Source organism: Callorhinchus milii, unplaced genomic scaffold (genome assembly GCF_018977255.1).
Source record: "Callorhinchus milii isolate IMCB2004 unplaced genomic scaffold, IMCB_Cmil_1.0 Scaffold6, whole genome shotgun sequence".
Lineage (NCBI taxonomy): Eukaryota > Metazoa > Chordata > Chondrichthyes > Chimaeriformes > Callorhinchidae > Callorhinchus > Callorhinchus milii.
This window is the reverse complement of record NW_024704747.1, coordinates 24746851-24765443: the sequence shown is the minus strand read 5'-3', so window position 1 is coordinate 24765443 and position 18593 is coordinate 24746851. Positions and strand designations below refer to the sequence as shown.

Sequence of the window (18593 nt, the reverse complement as noted above, 5' to 3'; positions counted from 1 at the left end):
CAAATAGCATCATTGAGGTCAAAGTCCATAAGATCAGAAATATTAGAATAGAATCTTCCTCTTTGCTCAAAAATCAATTCGAGAACAGTATCTGCTTTATCAATTTGCTTTGCATGAAATCACATTTATTCAATGTTATAATGTTTATGGGACATGATTGCTCCCTCCGTTCAGCGGGCTCCGGTCTGCTCCATGTCTCCCGCCCGACCCACCCTACCATCGGTGGCCGGGCATTCAGCCTCTCTGCCCCCACACTCTGGAACTCCATCCCACAGTCCCTTCGCCTCGCTTCCTCCCTTGCCTCCGTCAAGGCCGGTCTCAAGAGTCTTTGCTTCGATCGTGTGTATAGCACATTTCACGTCGGGAGGACGTCCCAAGGCAAATGCTGCTAGGATTTTTTAGGATTTCAGTACAAGGTACATTCTCAATATTTTATTTTCAGTTACATATCTAAGGCCAGATGGGCATAGACAGCTCCTCTTTGGTCAAAGCCAGATTGTATATCACACAAAAAAAAGTGTCAGCTTTTTAAGAATGCAATTCACGATCAATTGGAAAGGTTAGAAGTATCTATATTACTTAGGTTACTTATTCCAAAAAGTCAACTTCATAACCTCTCAATGATGAAGGTACAGGTTTGACAGATCAAGCTTTCATTCTAGAAACATAGAAACAGGAGTAGGCTGTTCAGCCCTTCAAGCTTGTTCTGCCATTTTATAAGATCATGGCTGTTCTGTACCTCAAGTCCAGTTTCCTGCCCTTGCCCCATATCCCTTAATACCCCGACCTAACAAATATCTATCTCCCTCCATCTTGAAAATGTGAATGTATCCACCATCCACAGCCTTTTGGGGAAGAGTTCCAAACTTCCACTCCCCTTTGGGTGAAAAACTGCTTCTTAATTTTACTCCTAAATGGCCTAGCTCTAATTTTGAGATTTGCCCCCTTGTTCTGTATCCCCCACCAGAGGAAATAGCTTCTCTGAATCTGTCCTTATTGAATCCCTTCATTATTTTAACATCGTCAAAGAATCCATACTTATTTCCCACAACAATTAGATGCTTCAAAAAATTAAGTTCTTTCAAACTGATTCAGATGTGTGAAGTGGTACAGTGGCCGAGCTGGTTTAATTTTTAACATTCTTACCAACTTCAATTAGAGGCTAAAATCCTCATTGGACTTGGATGCTACCCTCATAAGTCACTGAAAATGTGGTCTCTCACTGTGATACAGTAAAAATATTACATTGATCTGCTTTCATTCTTTCTCTTTCCTTTTAAATAAAAAAAACACTATATGGAACAAAGACTAAAACATAGATAACCCAACATCCATAGTTTAGGTTAGGCTATTCATGCTATAGGCCTTAGAATAGCCCGTTCCCAAATAAGCTTTTCATTGCTTCAATTTGATTATAGTGGTGAATCTACTTTTAATCCAAATGATTTTGTCAATAGCAGACACAAAAACAACAAAAAGGCCAATAAAAAGTATTTTGTTATGAAATACTGTCCAAATGCACTACTACGATTCAGCTGTGACTGTGCATAAGTAGCAAAATACCATCTGTGCCCTACTAAAATCCTTACAAAGTTATTGTCTCGTATGTATCTCATAGATTGGTATATTTTAGTCGAGAAAGTTATACCTCATCAAAAAATGTTAACAAAGAGGTTTACTTAGTCATTAAAGAGATTAGAAACACATTTGACCCACCAACATACCTGGAAGTTGCCACCTTGAACTGAGTAAAGCCAACACTTAGACAAGAGACCATAGTTCGTTCAGCTTTTTGAATACCTCAGTCTTAGATGTTGACATCACCTTAATGTTGGGGTGTCATTTGATCACATCATGAAAAGGACATTAAGTACTGCTGTGTAGTAAAGCTGTACTCAGGAAATGGCGAAACCCAACGTGTTTTTAAAATGTCACAGCCTTTAATGACATCTTTGAAAGGTTAGGACTTCAGTTTTTTTTGTTATTTAGTAGCTTAATTCCAGACATTCCTTTTTAATGGTCACTATTAACGTAAGTAGAAACTGATGAATATAGTCAGGACTTTGGAACTTTGATATCAGGAGGTTAACCACACTGGTGAGTTTGTACTGTGCACTTTGAAATGAGACAGTAGAGAAACTGACCACATCAATGAGTTGACCACCTTTGTGGGATGACCTCAAGATGAGCTCCCACTGTCTCTTAAATAAATACGTGTTCAAACAGCAGTTTACTTCCATTAGGTTACAATGGAAATAATTCTGGTTTGTACTGAGTTTTGATTCAGGCTGCAACTTTATATGCCTGATTCCCAGCAAGTAGTAAAAACAGAACATTTACTGAACCACATCCCAAGATGCTTCAAATAACTTGTTAGGATTTTTAAAAAATATATATATGTAGCTTATAAATTTTACATAAGCTTTTGAAACTGTAAATGGCATAAATGCAGTTTTAAGAAATTAGATGGGATAATTTGTCTGAAAGGCAGTCATTTCTCCCACTTCACCAAATGCAAAGCGTTTGGTACATGTTTATGATTTCAACTCTCACATATTAATGCCGATAGCAATACTCCCTGTGGGTTTTAGTTACTAAAAGAGAAGGAATACAGTGTACACCTGACTTGTCACATGGGTTTTCTTTATACTTCAAAGGGTTTAAAATTTGCATAACACAAATCTGTATGTAAAAGTGGCCTTAAAATTTCTAGCAAAGGAATAGTGAGCTTCTTCACCTGTTACAATATCAATATCATTCCAGGAAACCCTCATCAGAATGTTCAAATGTCATGCAATTTCAAACTGGAATTGGCTCATGCCAAAGAATAACCCACCCGCCAATAGTCCATTAAACGCCAATGACATGGAACTTCATTTTAAAATCAAAACAATAAAAGAATGTAAAAGTCAATAGTCCATTTGGAAAAAAAAACCTTGATTTTCACCTGACGGATTAATACTAAAGTGTGCATGTATTCTGAACCAAACCCCCAAATGTATAAAGAAACAGAACTATATTGTCATTTAATATAAATCTTTCAAAAAGAAGTGGTCATATATCTGCACGATTTTTATTTCTGAATTGACAAACAAAACATGTACATGAAACAAGAGGATATCAAATCCTCTATAAATGCATCATTATCAAAGTTATCACTGTCCACAAAATAAATCTGCACCCCCTTCAGATTTGTCCAAAAGGAAAAGTTGCCTGAAGGTATTTCCTCAGAATTTGTTTTAAATGCAGATTTCAGTAATTACAAAAGATGACATGTCTGGAATAAGCAGTCTGTAAGATTTCAGTAGAAGCTACATACACATATCAGCAGTTCTATTCAAGACTTGGCTTGAGCCCCTTCAATGGATGCATTTGTACTGCTCCAAGATTTTGGCAAAGCAGTCTTTCTCAATAACAGATTAAGTATCGTTCATCGTCTTCTTGGGGAGTTTTCCCTCCACCTGTCCTCATTCTTTCTGCAATCCTTAGAACGCTCTGAATGTCTGCTGTCCTGACGATCGTGCTTCGTGGATTGCTTATCTACACCATTTTTTGGGTGGTCCTCCTCACCGTTCCTCGAGGCGATTTCTTTACGACTTTTCTCTCTGGATTTTGATTTATCTCTTCTCCGATTGTAGTGATCTTCGCCGTCTTTGTTCCTGTACCTGGTTCTGTCACTTTCAGAACGAGAATGGTTCCTCACGTCATCTTTCCTGTGTTCAGTGTATTTATCCGAAAAGTCTCGATTCCTATCACGCTCCTTGTCCCTGTCGCTTCGTTTGCGATCTCGTTCGTATGCATCATCGCGATTGTACCTGGCTGCTTCATCTCTCCTCTCTCCAGTTTGCCTGTAGATTTTGCCACTATTTCTATCAGATTTCCTTTCTTGCTCCTCACTGCTGTTTCGGTACTTGCTTTCCTGTTGCTTTTCAGATCGCTCTTTCTCATTAGGCCGTTTTTTGCCGTCCAACTTCGCTTGATCTTTGTCTTTTTTGTGTTGCATTTTTTTCCTCTTTGAATTTAAACCACCTGTCAAGGAAACCAAAGCACAAATCTTTACTAGCCAGAAATGCGACGGCTTCTCCAACTTGTTTGTTGGCTGCCATGTTGGCATGGATGCAGACATTTATCTTTACGTATGTTGGTAGAAATACACTTTTATATAAAAAAATTGAATTGGAGAATGCTTATTGTTAAAAAATAACACAAAAATATTAATTTCCAATTTGTTAACATAATGTGGAAGTGACATTCAAGTGTTAAATGGGAATAATTGGGTCTCTAAAACTAAACTCAGCAGACATTGTCATCTGATTCACCTCATTCTGTACTTTCACTAAAAAATAAAAATAGGCAAGTTAGTTGGATCACTGAAATATTCGTCACTATAAATAAAGGACAAAGAACAGATTATTTGGTCAGGGTTATCACATGGAAACTGCTGCAAAACCAGGGCAATAATTTGACATTCTGGTGCTCAATATAATCAGAGGTGAAAGCTGAAATAAAATGTTCAAATGTCACCACCGTCAGGAGGACACAATAATGTTAAAATTCCTCACAATCTCAGTGCTAGGTTTCATCCATTAACTTCAAAATGGTAAAAGTAATTATAGCCAGAAAGATGAGAAAAGTTCTACAAAAGTACAAATCCGCTTAGACTTGAAAACAAATCGATGCTTTATGACTGAAAGTGCCCTTTGCATAACATCATGGGGCTTGAATAAGAGTTTTGTAGTCCAGTATAAAAAAACGCCTTCACGCATGTATAAAAATAGATGGAATTTGCATTATGCGAGAACAGCATGAGAAATAAAATCTTGCATAAAGTAGTTTTCTCACAGTGCAGTACTTTTGTCGAGGCATTAGTAGCAGGTTGGACAGATGGCTTGCAATTGCTTAGAAATATTGGGTAATCTCCTGCACTAACGTGCAAATTTAATATTTCTTTTTGCTATCCAGAGCTCCTATTGTATCTCAAACCACAAACTTTTTTTTCAATAAGTTATACATCTGCTAATTCAATTAGAAGTGCATGTACAGTTTCACTGAATCAGAAGTGGGTTTAGTTTATCAGTTGAGAATTTTTTTTGCCTTGTAATATATTTTCTTGCTGTATTATTTGCATTATTAAAATAATTACATGTCCATAAATTTAGAAATGTAAACCTGGAGGTGTAGCTGCAGTCTCCATTCGCTATTTAAGAAATTAAAAAGGAAATCAGAGAATAATTAAAGGGTACATTACAAAATTGATTTGAATTCATTGAGGATAACAACACAAAGGAAGGCTATCCAGTATAAAAATGCTCAACCTGGCAAGCGACAGAATCAGTTGGACTTGTCAATAAAGACCTCATTTTCCAGGTCATAGCAAGAAGCTCCACAGAGCTGCAGCTGTCTATGCAGCAGCCATCTGGCTCTTTGCTGAAGTGACACCTTATGAATCTTTTCTGTTCTGCTCTTCAGTATTTTAATGGCTCAGCCTTTGTCAACTACAAGTATTATACAAGATGAATAAGTCAATATGAACCTATTCCAGTTAGACTACTGATTCGAAAGTGTCAAAAATGTAGATAAATTGACAACTCCACACATAAAAAAGATGGGGTGGAGAAGGAAAGAGATTGTATTTGCCGACAAAACTGTACATGCATCCATAATTTCTCCAAATTGTATGAAGCTCACAGCAGTGATTCACATTGCAAATGACTCTTCGTAAGATGGAGCAAAATGTCAAAATCATTTTATGCAAACACTGAAGATACCCGCTGTGTTGGAACACCTGCTCCATGAATATTAAAGGTTGACAAAATTGGATTAAATGCAAGTTTGTTAATTTGAACAGGAGAGGTATACTGCACATGTGGTTGCACATACTCTGATTTCATAAGAACTGTTAAGATTTTGTGATCTGGTGTCTGAAGCAGTCAGTTATATTTTGGGTATTCCTCTCTTCATATACTACAAGACCATATGAATGTGGCCTAATTCAGAATTATTTCATGCCCTTTTCAAAAATCGGGTTTCAAACGATGTTGGGCATTGCCAATACAGGATACTTAGTTCAGCTCATCAACTGGAATTGGCAGCTTCATTAATCTGGCTTGTGTCAATCCACTTTACAGTATGTCCTGTGAAGCGCTGTGAGACATCTCAAAGACGTGAAAAGACATTAGATCAAATGCAAGGATTAATATTACCGTACAGTCTCAACTTTACTTTGACCATTTGAAAATTTCCACATAAAATCTGGTGAATTAACTTACGGAAGAAGAAAAATAGTTAGTATTGTATGTATATGAATGGCCAGAGCGGGGGTGGGGGGTGGGGACAACAACAACTTGTATTTATATAGCTATATAGCACCCTTCACGACGGATGGTGTTTCAGAGCGCTTAACAGTGGTGGAGCCCGTTGCTGAGTCGGGGGGAGGGAGAAAGTGACTAGCACGGTTGAAGAGGAAGGTCTTCAAGCACGACCTGAAAATAGAGAGAGAGAGAGAGAGAGAGGAGGGGGCAAAGCGAAGGGTTTGAGGGAGAGTTTTACAGCTTCGGGGTCTAGTGGCTGCCGATGGTGGGGCTGAGGGTCCGCGGGTAGTGGGGGGGAGAGAGAGAGAAAAACGCTGGGGAGAATTTATTTACCTGAGCCACTGCTGCTACTGGAGGATGAGGAATCGCTGTCGCTTGATGATCCAGAGCTGCTGTTGCTGTCAGTCCCACTGCTGCTGCTGCTACTACTGCTTCCAGAACCTGAATCAGAAGAAGAATCTGAAGAGGACGAGGAGGAAGAGGACGAGGAAGAATCTGATGATTCAACATCTTGTCGTTGGGTCATAATGATTTTTGGTGCATTTTTCAAGTGTTCTCGCAATTCATCTCTGAAGGAGGAAAAGTGGCCAAGATTATTATAGCAGTTCACAAATAAGATTTTGAAAAAAAGTAATGATAAACCACAAATATAAACAGCATACATACGTTAAACCCCCAAGACCAATGGAGGTAAAGAAATTAATGGCAAATCGAGTATTTCGAGGATTATCCCTGGGGAAGAGACCTTCAAAGAAAGGCTGGAGTGTCCTGTACAAAGATATTTAAAACAACTTCACAAAATAGTCACAAGCAAAAAAGGGATACAAACATTATTATTATTATACAAACATTAAGAAGGCTGATTTACATTTTACAGTTGCTCAGGGACTAATTCAACAAAGCTTTTTGTTAAAACTTTAATGCTCACAAATCTTCACAAGCGTATCAGAAGCAGAAAAGATTATCTCACTGGAATTAGTCATGTTTTCATACCAAAACATCTAAGATGACAAAAGAAACCGGCTACCACAGTATGCTTGTTGTACAACTGCAATTAAACCCTTTGGAAATGCACGTAGTATTTCTGCACCAAAAAAATAAATAAAATAGCTACAGGTGCATTTGACTAATTAAATATCTAAAGGTTAAAGTAAGATTGATTTTAATCAAGGAAGCATTTGAAATGTACAGGATCTAATTTTTTTTCTGTAACAATAAAACACGGATCACCAAGGATTCTAACTCTCATGAAAACATGAATTAAGTTCTATATCATTTAAATCGGTTTTCACTTACTCATCCTGCAGCCTTTGGTTTAGTTTGGGAAGTCCCATGTATTCACAAAGCTCTTGGAAAAGAATCTTCACAAAGATTCTACTGGAGGATGTAGTTGTTTCTTCACTCAGTTGGATACAATAAAGTACCTGGAGACCAGGAAAGAAAATGGACCAATTTCAATGAACTGATGCACTTTTAACCCTAAAAATAAATTCTCAGCCTAGATTACTCAAAAACACAAGAAACACTTTTTTCATGTCGGGAGGACGTCCCAAGGTGCCGAAATAAACATAAAATAAACATGTACGTTTATTCAAAAAGCCAGAAATATTATCACAACCCACAGCCTGGCATCCCTAAGCCTAGGCTCTTGCCAATTTGTGACAAATACTTTCCGGGAGTAGGCAAACAGGGCTTGTTCCTTTGGGAAAAGAATGAGCGCTCCATTACTGAGAGGAAAATTTCATGGATACTGGGAACAGAGGTAGTGACGTCTCATAAGTCAGACATTTTAAGCACGTTGCACAATACAGCCTCTGAGGATTAACAGTAAATTACATTTATAACCTCCTTCATGAAGGATAACATGCTACAGTGCTGAAACAAGAAAACTGTATTATACATTTCCCCTGTACTATTTTCTTGGTGAAGTTCAAAGTGGTGAACTTTAAACTTTCTGGCTTGCTCAACTAATTAACAGTAGTTGGGCCGAATATTTTTTACATCAGATAGCAAAAAAAGAAACAATTTCCAAACTTAGCAAGACTGCCCAAGTGAAAACAACAACTCGTATTTTTATAGTGCTTTTCACGTGCTAAAAAGATGGTTCTGACTTACACTCCATGGAATTGAATCTGTGTACAAGAGATGTGCAAACATTTTGGCAACATTTCTCAGTTTATTCGTCTCCAAGCGATGAATGGTTTCGTATTGTTCTTTAAAAATTCCTTCAAAAGCCTCCATGTAGTCCTTCTTCAACATGCAAAAACGCTGCAAGAAAATTGATAAGAGATCAAACAAAAATCAGCCATGATACAATGTTCGACAATTATTTGCATTCATATAGCACCTACCATGCAAATTGCGACTCAAAGCTTTGAAATGCTGTGAACTTTATACTCAAACAGGAAAAATAGTGGCATTGTTCTATATAGCTAAGAAATCTTCCGTTGAGCTATATGGAGCAGTAAATCAAGTTATAGAAATTCTAACGCAACAATGGAGACTCACCCCAGCCAAAAGACCAAAAAATTTCTCATACGTCCTTTGTTGTGCACAACAATCCAGGATCATATTGCATAGTTCTTTCTGTGGAAGAATAGAAAATTGGTTTTGAATGAAAGATAACTATCATACTTTAGCTTTCGTGTCATCATTTTGATTCGGGGCTGGTGGAAAAAAGAACATTAGTGTAATAATAGATGGGAGCAAATGAATGCAGCACTAATGGAACCAGTAAGGTACAGGTCCAATGCAGATTCACCATTCTGCTGAGCTTCTGATTTCAGCAGAAAGCAAATGCCTCACTGCAGAGGGAAACATCTTAACAAAAATAAATCCATACATAAGATGTGCGTGTAAACATCCTGACTATTAATTTGTTTCTAAAAGCCGGTTGATTTGGGATACTCTTAGGTACTGTCAGCTGTTTAACAAAATCAGTTGGTGGGTGACAATGGGCAGACTTGCCTTACTCCCCTTTCAAGCAGGATGAGCACAGTGTCAAGGTCACCGGTGAACCTTACACAGATCATGGAGCTGGAATACAAATTCCGGCTAAAATCCAAGATTTGGATGGTGGTGATCTGTCAGCACTTGTATGCACTCATAGAACAGGTTCATCTGGCTTTTTTTTAAAAAAAATTACAACAAAATACAATTCATTATGAGAAAACTACCAACATGAAACCTCTTCTCACAGTAACAAAGAGTTGAAGTCAAGTTCGAAGAAGCAAAAGAACCATTTTGAAACCTAATTAAAATCTCAGCACAAGTTTAAATCATTTAACACTCAAGCTCCGCTGTGAACAATCGGAAGATTACAAAAATGTAAATATAAATGGAAGCCAGTTTATATATGATCAATATTTTGCAAAACAGCATATTTAGCGATATGTATGACACATTGCAACTGTCTTTCTCCCAGTATCTTAATGTCAGCTTGTGTAAAACAAACACTTCACTTCCCCAATGAAGCTTTGAACTTAAATACAACACATAACCTTCCTCCAGATTGACCTCAAGAATCCTTGAATTTGATATAATGCTGTATCACTTTGAAAACGTCTCAAGTGCCTCACCATTTTTCTTGTAAATATTGTGAGTGTTTATTTGTAGACAAACATTAATAGGAGATTTGTTTCCCCCCAATTAATCCTTACATAAACATATACAGTATTCACCTTTAATGAAATAAATTTACATATTTTCCCAAAGTGCCTGAAAATGATTTCTTGGCAATACTTACAATATAGTATTGCCAATACAGTATTGCTGTTGGTGCAGAAAGCATAGGAATTTCCTTCTCTTTTTAGAGACATGCCATAATGACCAAACTACTCAAATCTGCATTGTTATTATTAATATCAGTCTTCTGTAGAAAAGATCCTTAGATCAAGTACATGTGCACAGAAATGCAGCTTTCTACTGAAAACTGTTCACAGTTAGCACTTTCATTGCTCAGATGGCTAAGTGTAGCTTATTTACCAGGAACAGCTGGTTGCACACCAGGCACCTACATGAGAAAAGCTTACTCAAATATTACAGGATTGACCATCACAGTGCACTGGTGCATGAACCACAGCACAGCAAAGAAGGACATGATAGTTTGTGACCTCAAATCTCAATGGGATTCACTTCCGCGAGAAAAAAAACTTATCAGAGACCGACTCCACCATTTTTGTATATATCTTGTAGGTGTCTGAGTGGCAGCATAGGCCTGGGAATGGTAGCCCACTTGTCCTATCAGCTAGTGAATGAATAGCCCAGTTTGAAGATGTGCTATTTTTAACATAATTGCTAGGGGGTGGAATTACTGCTGTTAACACACCAGATAGCCTGACTTGTCAGCAGGACTTGGAGGAGCAGAACTGAAGAATTTTCCACAATTATGCTCAGTCTTAAATTTTAAGACAAAATACCCATTTAGGCTAAGACTCAATGGAATTTCCAGTCTGATCTGTCACCCTTTGGTAACAGAGGTCCTAAATTATGTTCTTTCTTGCCTTCACAAGTTTGGGTTGATCTGGGAGCACAAGTCTGCTACTGGACAGCTATAATCATATTTGAACATGGATTCAGGCAAAATACATACCATTACGCAGCAGCTCTATGACAAATTTGGAACAGGTGGCATTTTACTGTGCGTCTGTGCAGATATAGATTGCTCTTTAAGTCAATTTCACCTCAGAGAAAGATTTTTCAAATGGGAAGTAGAATCCATTTTCTGGAGACGAGTATACCCTAGGCAGAGTGTGCTCGTCATTCATCATTTCTCTTCTTAACACTGACCTACTTTGCTTGGTTTGTCTTGTGGGATTCTAGGATGGAACAGCTCCACCTGAATGTTGCTTCTATTGCCATCCAGCTCCACTATACATAATATAAATAATCCTGGCATTTCCACTTAAGTCTGTAAAGAAATATTTCACCGTCTCCCCCAAATAATTCCAGTCTAACTTAAAAAAATGCACTTCAAAGAAAGGATCTGATGCAACTTTTTTCAGAATACAGATTTTCTTCATCTATGGCCCTAGTAGGATGAGTACAGCAACATATTGCTGTAATTTCTGGGGGGCGGGAGGAAGGAAACCGAAACAACAATTCCAGGTGCTAGGTGTTGGTATTCATTATCAGGTGCAAGATGCATCATATTATTCTGTGTGTTTCTATTTTAAAGAAAGCACTCCAAACATACAGTGCAATTTGCACTCAAACAAATTTAAACATCAGGTTGTGATGACCGGAAAAAACAAATGGAACAGAACAAACATTGCCCGTAGACCAATACAGACAGGCAAGCAATGGGCAGAAATAGCACAGCATGAACTTGGAACAAACTTGAAAATAATCTCTTATTGCAAATGGGATGGAATAGCTGCCTATCATATTTCCACCATGGTCTTCACACCCGAATATGAAATGCTTGAACTCTGTATTCTAAGCTTTCAAAAGTAGATGCCTTCCCGGGCGTCAGCAAGGTGACATGGTGTCAATGTGCCTGACCGAAAATGCAATCGAGACCTTGCTCAAATGAAGCATTGTGGGGATGAATCAGAACGAAGGAGGCAATATGGATTTCCCTTTCTCGTTCTGTCTTCCCAGAAACATAAAAGCTTATCTGTATTTATAAAAAAACAAGATTACACCTAACAACGGTCAATTTTAGTCTGCAAATAGCAAAACCATGTCTTAACCTAATTTCCACTGATACAAGTCTTTCTTTTCTAAAGTAATTTAGCACTATGCACTGCAAAAATACAAAGCTATTCCACCTGGTTCAAACTGAAGATCAAATGACAGCCTCAGCACTAAGCTATGATTCCATTCGTGTCAGGTAAGGTGAAATAGATGAGTACTAAGTGCAAGATAAAGGAAAAAAGTAAAATTGTTTCATTTCTGTACCATCCCAGTAAATCATATCCACAAAACGTTTTGAACTACACCCACTTAATCCTTTCTCAGAAGATAACTATCCAGGACTGTTTGCCAATGAGAAGCCCCAAGTTCAATTTAAAATGATATTGTCCTGCAAGATACATTACATTATGAAAGAAGTTCCACACACAATAAAGCTTACAGCTATATTATCCACCATTTCAAGATCATTTTCAGAAAAAAGTCCAATTGTGCCTTTATATGAAGCAACGAGGATGAGCAAACAGCAAGGCAATTATCTTCTGGGCTTAGTTACAATCACTGATCCTGAGATGCTTTATGGGCTTATTTTTAAAGCCACTTCAGAAGAATCTAGAGATTTGTGTCTGGCAAGGTCATTAGCAGCACATACATTCTTTATGATAGTCTGCACCGAGACACGACCAGAAACGGCACCTGTGAACATTTGCTTGTGAATTTAGTAGTGTTTCAAGACATAGGGGACACTCTCTAATTATTCATCTCTATGGATTTTACACTCAAAAGAAACTTTTGAGTTAAATTCATGTTGACCTTCATCCTTTCAAACAAAGCAATCTGCTTAAGGTGTTACTGCAGTAACTACTCTTCACCTTGTAACAAGTAACACTATTGGAATTTGCACAAAAACATGCATATTCTAAGGTTACAAACGCAGAAGTTTAAAAGAAACGCATGAGAAAAAACCTTTGATACAGTATGAAGGTTAAAGAAGATTTACCTCAAAATACCAGAAAATATTTAAGAATTTCAGAGCTACTTTGATTAACTTCTTATTGTTCACTCTTCTGCACAACGATGTTGAGCTGGTTTCATTACAAATTGTAGGAACAAGTTGAGCATCATTCCTGCTGCCCCCACCCATAATTTGAATGCATGGAAATCAATACTCAACTGTTTCACTTTCCGGAAACTCCATCTTCAACAATTTGTGAGCGCATTCCTCAAAATCCAAGCTGTAATAATACAAAGGTAAACATTAAAACTCATTTTAAAAAGAAATCACAAAATCTAAATCTTTTCCCTGACCAAATACCTTCGATTCAAACATCAAGTCTGGCAAAAAATGAACAAGTTTGTGGCAAAGAGTTCAACCACATGAGATTGCTGCACTGAACAATTCACTGATTTTATGTCGTGAAGATAAAACATCCTTCACTACATAAAAAATAAAACACAAATAAAACCCTTTATTACCAGCAGTAAAGCAACAAGATTGGCTGCAGTGTCCTCAGACTTTAGTCTGAATGGGAATAAGAAATCAGTTAGTATTTCAATTCCTGATCGTTATCCATTGACCACTGCTATAAAGCGTGGGAAAAATTAGGCTAGGCTACGATATTTTCTCAATGGTCAAAAAGCCGGATGCCGTTCAAATCTGAACTCATAGATGAGGAATAACTGCTTTTGAGTGAATTATCATCTGACAATGCCAGTTGCACTACGCCCAGATATGGAAATCTCTTCAATTAATCACCACCCCCGCAGGTGTAAATTCTGAGTACAATTAGCAGTTCTCCGTAACTTATTTTTTTCCAGTACACGTATAGGAACACAGTAAAGAGAGCAGGGATTTCCTCTCTCCTCAGCAGGTAATCCTGGGGGAAATCAAACCCCAAAACAGCCCAATGCACAATTCACAAAATAGGATTGTTTGCCTCTAGGTCCAAGAGAATGGAGGGAGCTTGGACTCAGAACAGAGCAAACTATTAACTGCAGAGGGGTGCTACCTGATGGCATTCCCGATAGCTTTCCACAAAAACGTTTAGGGACAGTTTAGGAATGCTGCAAATTTTTCCACTTTATTTTAAAAGTCCCTGCAACAATCATTGTCATATGTTGGAATCCTGATTTGATTTTACAGCAATTTGCTTTTAGATGAATCCCAGCCTTTACTGTATTTAGGTGACTTGGCTCTCATGTGGTCACTTTATCTCAAAATGCACCCAGTTTCATATGTATCAAAGCAATGGAAAGAAATTGCCAGAAGTGGTGGGTAAATTAATACAAAAATACTATGTACGAAATGTAAACATCTTTTCGCATAAAAAGCAAATTTGTCAGGATGGAAATACTTCACAACAGATCCTGATAATTTCTAATTTAGTAACTGTCACATTCATTGCTTTTTTTTTTAAAAATCTTTCAGGAACACCAATCAAGTGTTACTGCAACAGAACAGTTCTTGAGAAAGTCCAGACAGAAAAACAAAAAGCTCTTTTCAGTCAGAGGTTGTAAAAGGGCATTACTTCTGAGGAAGTAAAGCAAAAACACTCCTTACCAAATACCATTCACCTAAAGGACTTAAAATTCCCTTAAATGACTTAAAGAATCCATTTACTTTGCCTAAATGGGTATTTATTGAAACGTCCAAATTATCCAGTTCAAGCTGTGATAATACATTTCTCTGAAACAAACAGGACAAGTATTTTAACTGAACTTCAGCTAATCAAATAAATCCAATGGGAGGCACCAATCTATATTTTATTTGAAGCACATAAGCACCAGACTAAACCGTGGATTTCTAAGATCCTCTATGGAATAGCATAAATCTTCAGAATGCTGAGTATGAATAATGTAGATTTAAACCATTTAACTAGGGTTGAGCGCACAGCCAGGCAAGTATAAAATTAGCAAGTCTCGCAGTATATAGCAAATAAGACATCAGTAGAAGATTCAAGAAGTTGCACAAGAATGTTACAATTAACAGATCCTTGCTGTTTTCCCCATGGTTTTAACACTGTCCTGCAGAGTTTTGAATGTGATTGAAAAGGTCATTCTAGACACCATGTTCTAATTACTATCAGTGCTGCAGGTATTCACAAAATTACATGAAGATGAACAAATTAGTTACGAGGACACATGAATGCAATAAAATGCAAAGATAAATATTCTTGTACTAAGTGGCAAGAATAACGTATTGCATCTGCAAGAAGGACAACCCAATCAATATTCCTAACTCTTAAATTTCTTTCTCATCTCACACCAGTTTATCTTTCAAAAATATTGTTCATTGGATGAAATGGCGATTTGTTAACAATTTTCCAACTCATTCGGAAGTTGATTTTCATAAAGGAAAATGCAGGCTAAAGAGAATTTAGATGTAAATCAAACAAGTTTTCAAAAACATCCAACAGATAAAAGTACTTAATTTATCTGTTCAATCAACGATGCACTAAAACTGCTACTTAACATTAAGCTTCTTCTTATCCCTATCTTCAGTCTACAACAGTCATACAATTTAGATAAACATCAACAGGCAACACATCATTAGCAAGTGTGCTTAGTTTACATAAGAGTTTCGACACAAAATGTCAGGGCTGAACAACATGAATTGAAAACAAATTGCACTGAAATTTAGCTTTCAGTGCATCTTAAAATTATCACATTATCTACATTAGCTTCTGCACTCAGCCCAAATTAAGCAACTTAAATTTACATTATTCATGTCATGGGCTCGCAATTCTTTCATATCCAAAACTGTACTTAAATTCTGATCAGAATAAACAGGTGGAGTGCCCTCACCTCGACTGTATGGCCAGATAAATAGTACGACGGAACGAAACCAGATTTACTTCAGTCTTGTCGATTATGATCAGTTTCTTTTCTCCTAAAACAAAAATGGAATAGTTAAGAAGTTAATAATTTATCAAACTGTATGATACATTTCCTTTGCAAGTTAAATAGTATATATATATTAAATGTCATCAAATTAACCCTGAGATTGTATCAGTGCAATCAGTATTTCTGAATACAAAAGTGTAGCGTCCAAGGCATTCATTTTATTTGGGGCGTTTGTGTAAAGGCCGACCTCCATGTTAACATAGAGCATCAGCATCCTAATCATGTTCCATCAACGGAAAAGAGCTGATGGTCTGGTCAACTCCTTTTGATCAATGTAAAAGAGAAATGCTCCTGACCTCCTAAAAAAATTCAACAAACACACACACTGCAGCAGAATAAATCAGAGCTCATTTTAAAAAGTTATAATAATCCTTACATTTGATATAATGCCTTTCAAGTCGGAAGGACGTCACAAAGGGCTTCACAGGATTTATGTAAATGCTTTGTGGGAGAATATATAACAACATAACTAACCTTTAGCTGCAAGAGGTTATTAAATCCTCATTGGTACGGGCCACTTTACTAGTTGCAACATACATTGTAATTCAGGCAGGAAATTAATACTTGCCTTCTTCCTCAGCTTCATCATCACTGCCTTCCACATCGTCATCATCATCATCATCACCGTCCTCACCCCCTGCATCATCACCAGATTCACTGCTACCTTCGTCAAGGATTTCTGCACATGCGATTTAAAAAGAAAACTATCGTGAGTGGTAGGTAAGATCAGACGCAAAACACGTTCTGTACACTTCTGGATTTTTTGTAATTGGATTTCGTCCATGCTAATGTACCAACAGGATAACTATTTGTTCCATTTAATATCGAAAGGAACACTATTTTAGGAAACTAATGAGCAATGTTAAACGAGAAGTCTAAGGCATACAGAGTCAGTGGTAAACATCTTTGATCCCAGCTCTCAATAGACATGCTACAAAAATATGGTTTATAATTCTGGAAAGATTAAAGATTTGATGCGACAAAGATAAACTGAAGTGCTCTAACAAATGTACTTGGTTCTAACATTTCGCAAAGCTAATGATTGTTTAATTTTTTCATTAAATCACAAAATTATGATAACTTACCTTTTTTAAGATCTTTGTACTTCTGCTCATTGTCAAGAAAGTCTGGATCCATCTTGAAGATATCTGCAATTTAAAAAAAATTACAAAATGTTACCTTAAATAAGACGGTTTATGGCCTTGAAGATTGTTCCTTAAACAAATTATAAGACAGGTTATTTAAAATGTATAGTCTTAATGCAATTTTTTTAAAACAAGTCATCACTTTTGAAAATTGATCACCCTAATCATATAACTGTAAGCACCAAAGTTATTTGCATTCTGTACTGAATTTATTTATAATATAGATGGAACACAGAAAACCAGAAGCCAAAAACAAATTTAACGAGCTTGGGATATTTCCTTTAAAACTGCTGAAATTGTGTAGATTATCTTTACTTGGATACATACTTAGTAGATCCTCTGGGCTATATTCATCCTCCAAAGGAAGCATGTGAGTGAACTGATCCTCTTCCTCAACCAGATCAAGACCTTCAGTTATAATAGGATGATCCTTAAATCCATCTTTTCGAATAGCGAACATCACTTCTATCATGTACTGGACACGCTTGTCAATCTGAGATTCATGCAGGATATTGCGAAGACGTTCGAAGATCGCTGTGGCAGAAATACAAAGTTTACCAGGTAGGAACACATCTGGCTGCTTACATTAAAATGCCACAACAGTTCAGCACGACAATTACCATTTATTCCTCGGGGAGAAACTTCTGTCAGCTTCATTCCACACTCCTTCAGAAATGCAATCGCCACCTCAACACTATCATCTGTGGGTCGCTCAAGGAGTAAAGTGAGCATTTCCAAAGATAACACTTCATGAGCCTGGATAGAAGAAAGGAAAACAAGGATCTCTGATAATCAGTCATTTTAAATTACAGCAAGAAGTTTTCAATGTGAGCTTCACCTCCAAAATGGATAGTTTTTTTAGGAAACAAAAGAAAGAAATGAGTAGTACCAAACGAAAACCAAAACTGCTTTGTAATTTACAATCTGCATTAAGAACAACAACTATATTTCTATAAAACCCCACTTCCCTTTTATTCCAAGAATCCAAATTACAGGTTAGTTAATGCAAGAGCATCTATATTAACTTGACATAACAAATGCTGTATAACAGAATTCACACGATAGAACTGTGATTTATCCTTGTTGGCTTTCCCTAGCACAAAAGAGTGGAGTTAGCAACATTACTCAACGTTGTTAGCTCTGAAGCAGTGGAGAACCAATAAATGATGATGGAGTATACACATCAACAGGCTTTCCAGACAAAATGATTGATGATCAGATAAACCTTAGAAAACCATTTATTAAAGAGATGCATTTTTGGGTTTGCTGAGACAACTGCAGAAATTAAGATTCTAGATAAAGTTATCTTTTCTAGATAAATTTGGCTTCAGGTAAAATCTTAAAACAATATAATCAGCACAATTTCAGTTCTCTAAATCTGGACTTCAAATGAACTGGAAACTCCCTGCCTCTTCCAATAATTATTTCCAAGTGACTGATGGGAAAAGGAATAAGTACCCACACTTACCACATTTTGATTAACAAGATGACCCACAAACTTGGAGGCTGAAAGGCACAGTTGCTGGAAAGAAAGATAAGATTTAAAAAAATTAGCATAAGATTTCCTGCACAATTTTTTCGTCAGCAATTGACTCACTTT

General features: G+C 37.0%; 1 protein-coding gene across 2 annotated transcripts in view; it reads right to left on the bottom strand.

Annotated features, from left to right (window-relative positions):
* Positions 1-3054: 3054 nt before the first annotated feature.
* cwc22 (CWC22 spliceosome associated protein homolog) overlaps positions 3055-18593 on the bottom strand; it is a 34456-nt gene continuing 18917 nt past the window's right edge. For both annotated transcript variants that reach the window (XM_042336103.1, XM_042336104.1), the window contains exons 9-21: positions 18462-18515; positions 17614-17749; positions 17321-17527; positions 16934-16996; positions 16417-16527; positions 15750-15834; positions 13120-13180; positions 8820-8897; positions 8427-8579; positions 7608-7735; positions 6978-7079; positions 6645-6880; positions 3055-4029 (exon numbers count right to left, since the gene is read on the bottom strand). In XM_042336103.1, coding sequence (XP_042192037.1) covers positions 3431-4029; positions 6645-6880; positions 6978-7079; positions 7608-7735; positions 8427-8579; positions 8820-8897; positions 13120-13180; positions 15750-15834; positions 16417-16527; positions 16934-16996; positions 17321-17527; positions 17614-17749; positions 18462-18515 — 2013 coding nt within the window. In that variant the 3' untranslated portion in view covers positions 3055-3430. The remainder of the gene's footprint in view (positions 4030-6644; positions 6881-6977; positions 7080-7607; positions 7736-8426; positions 8580-8819; positions 8898-13119; positions 13181-15749; positions 15835-16416; positions 16528-16933; positions 16997-17320; positions 17528-17613; positions 17750-18461; positions 18516-18593) is intronic.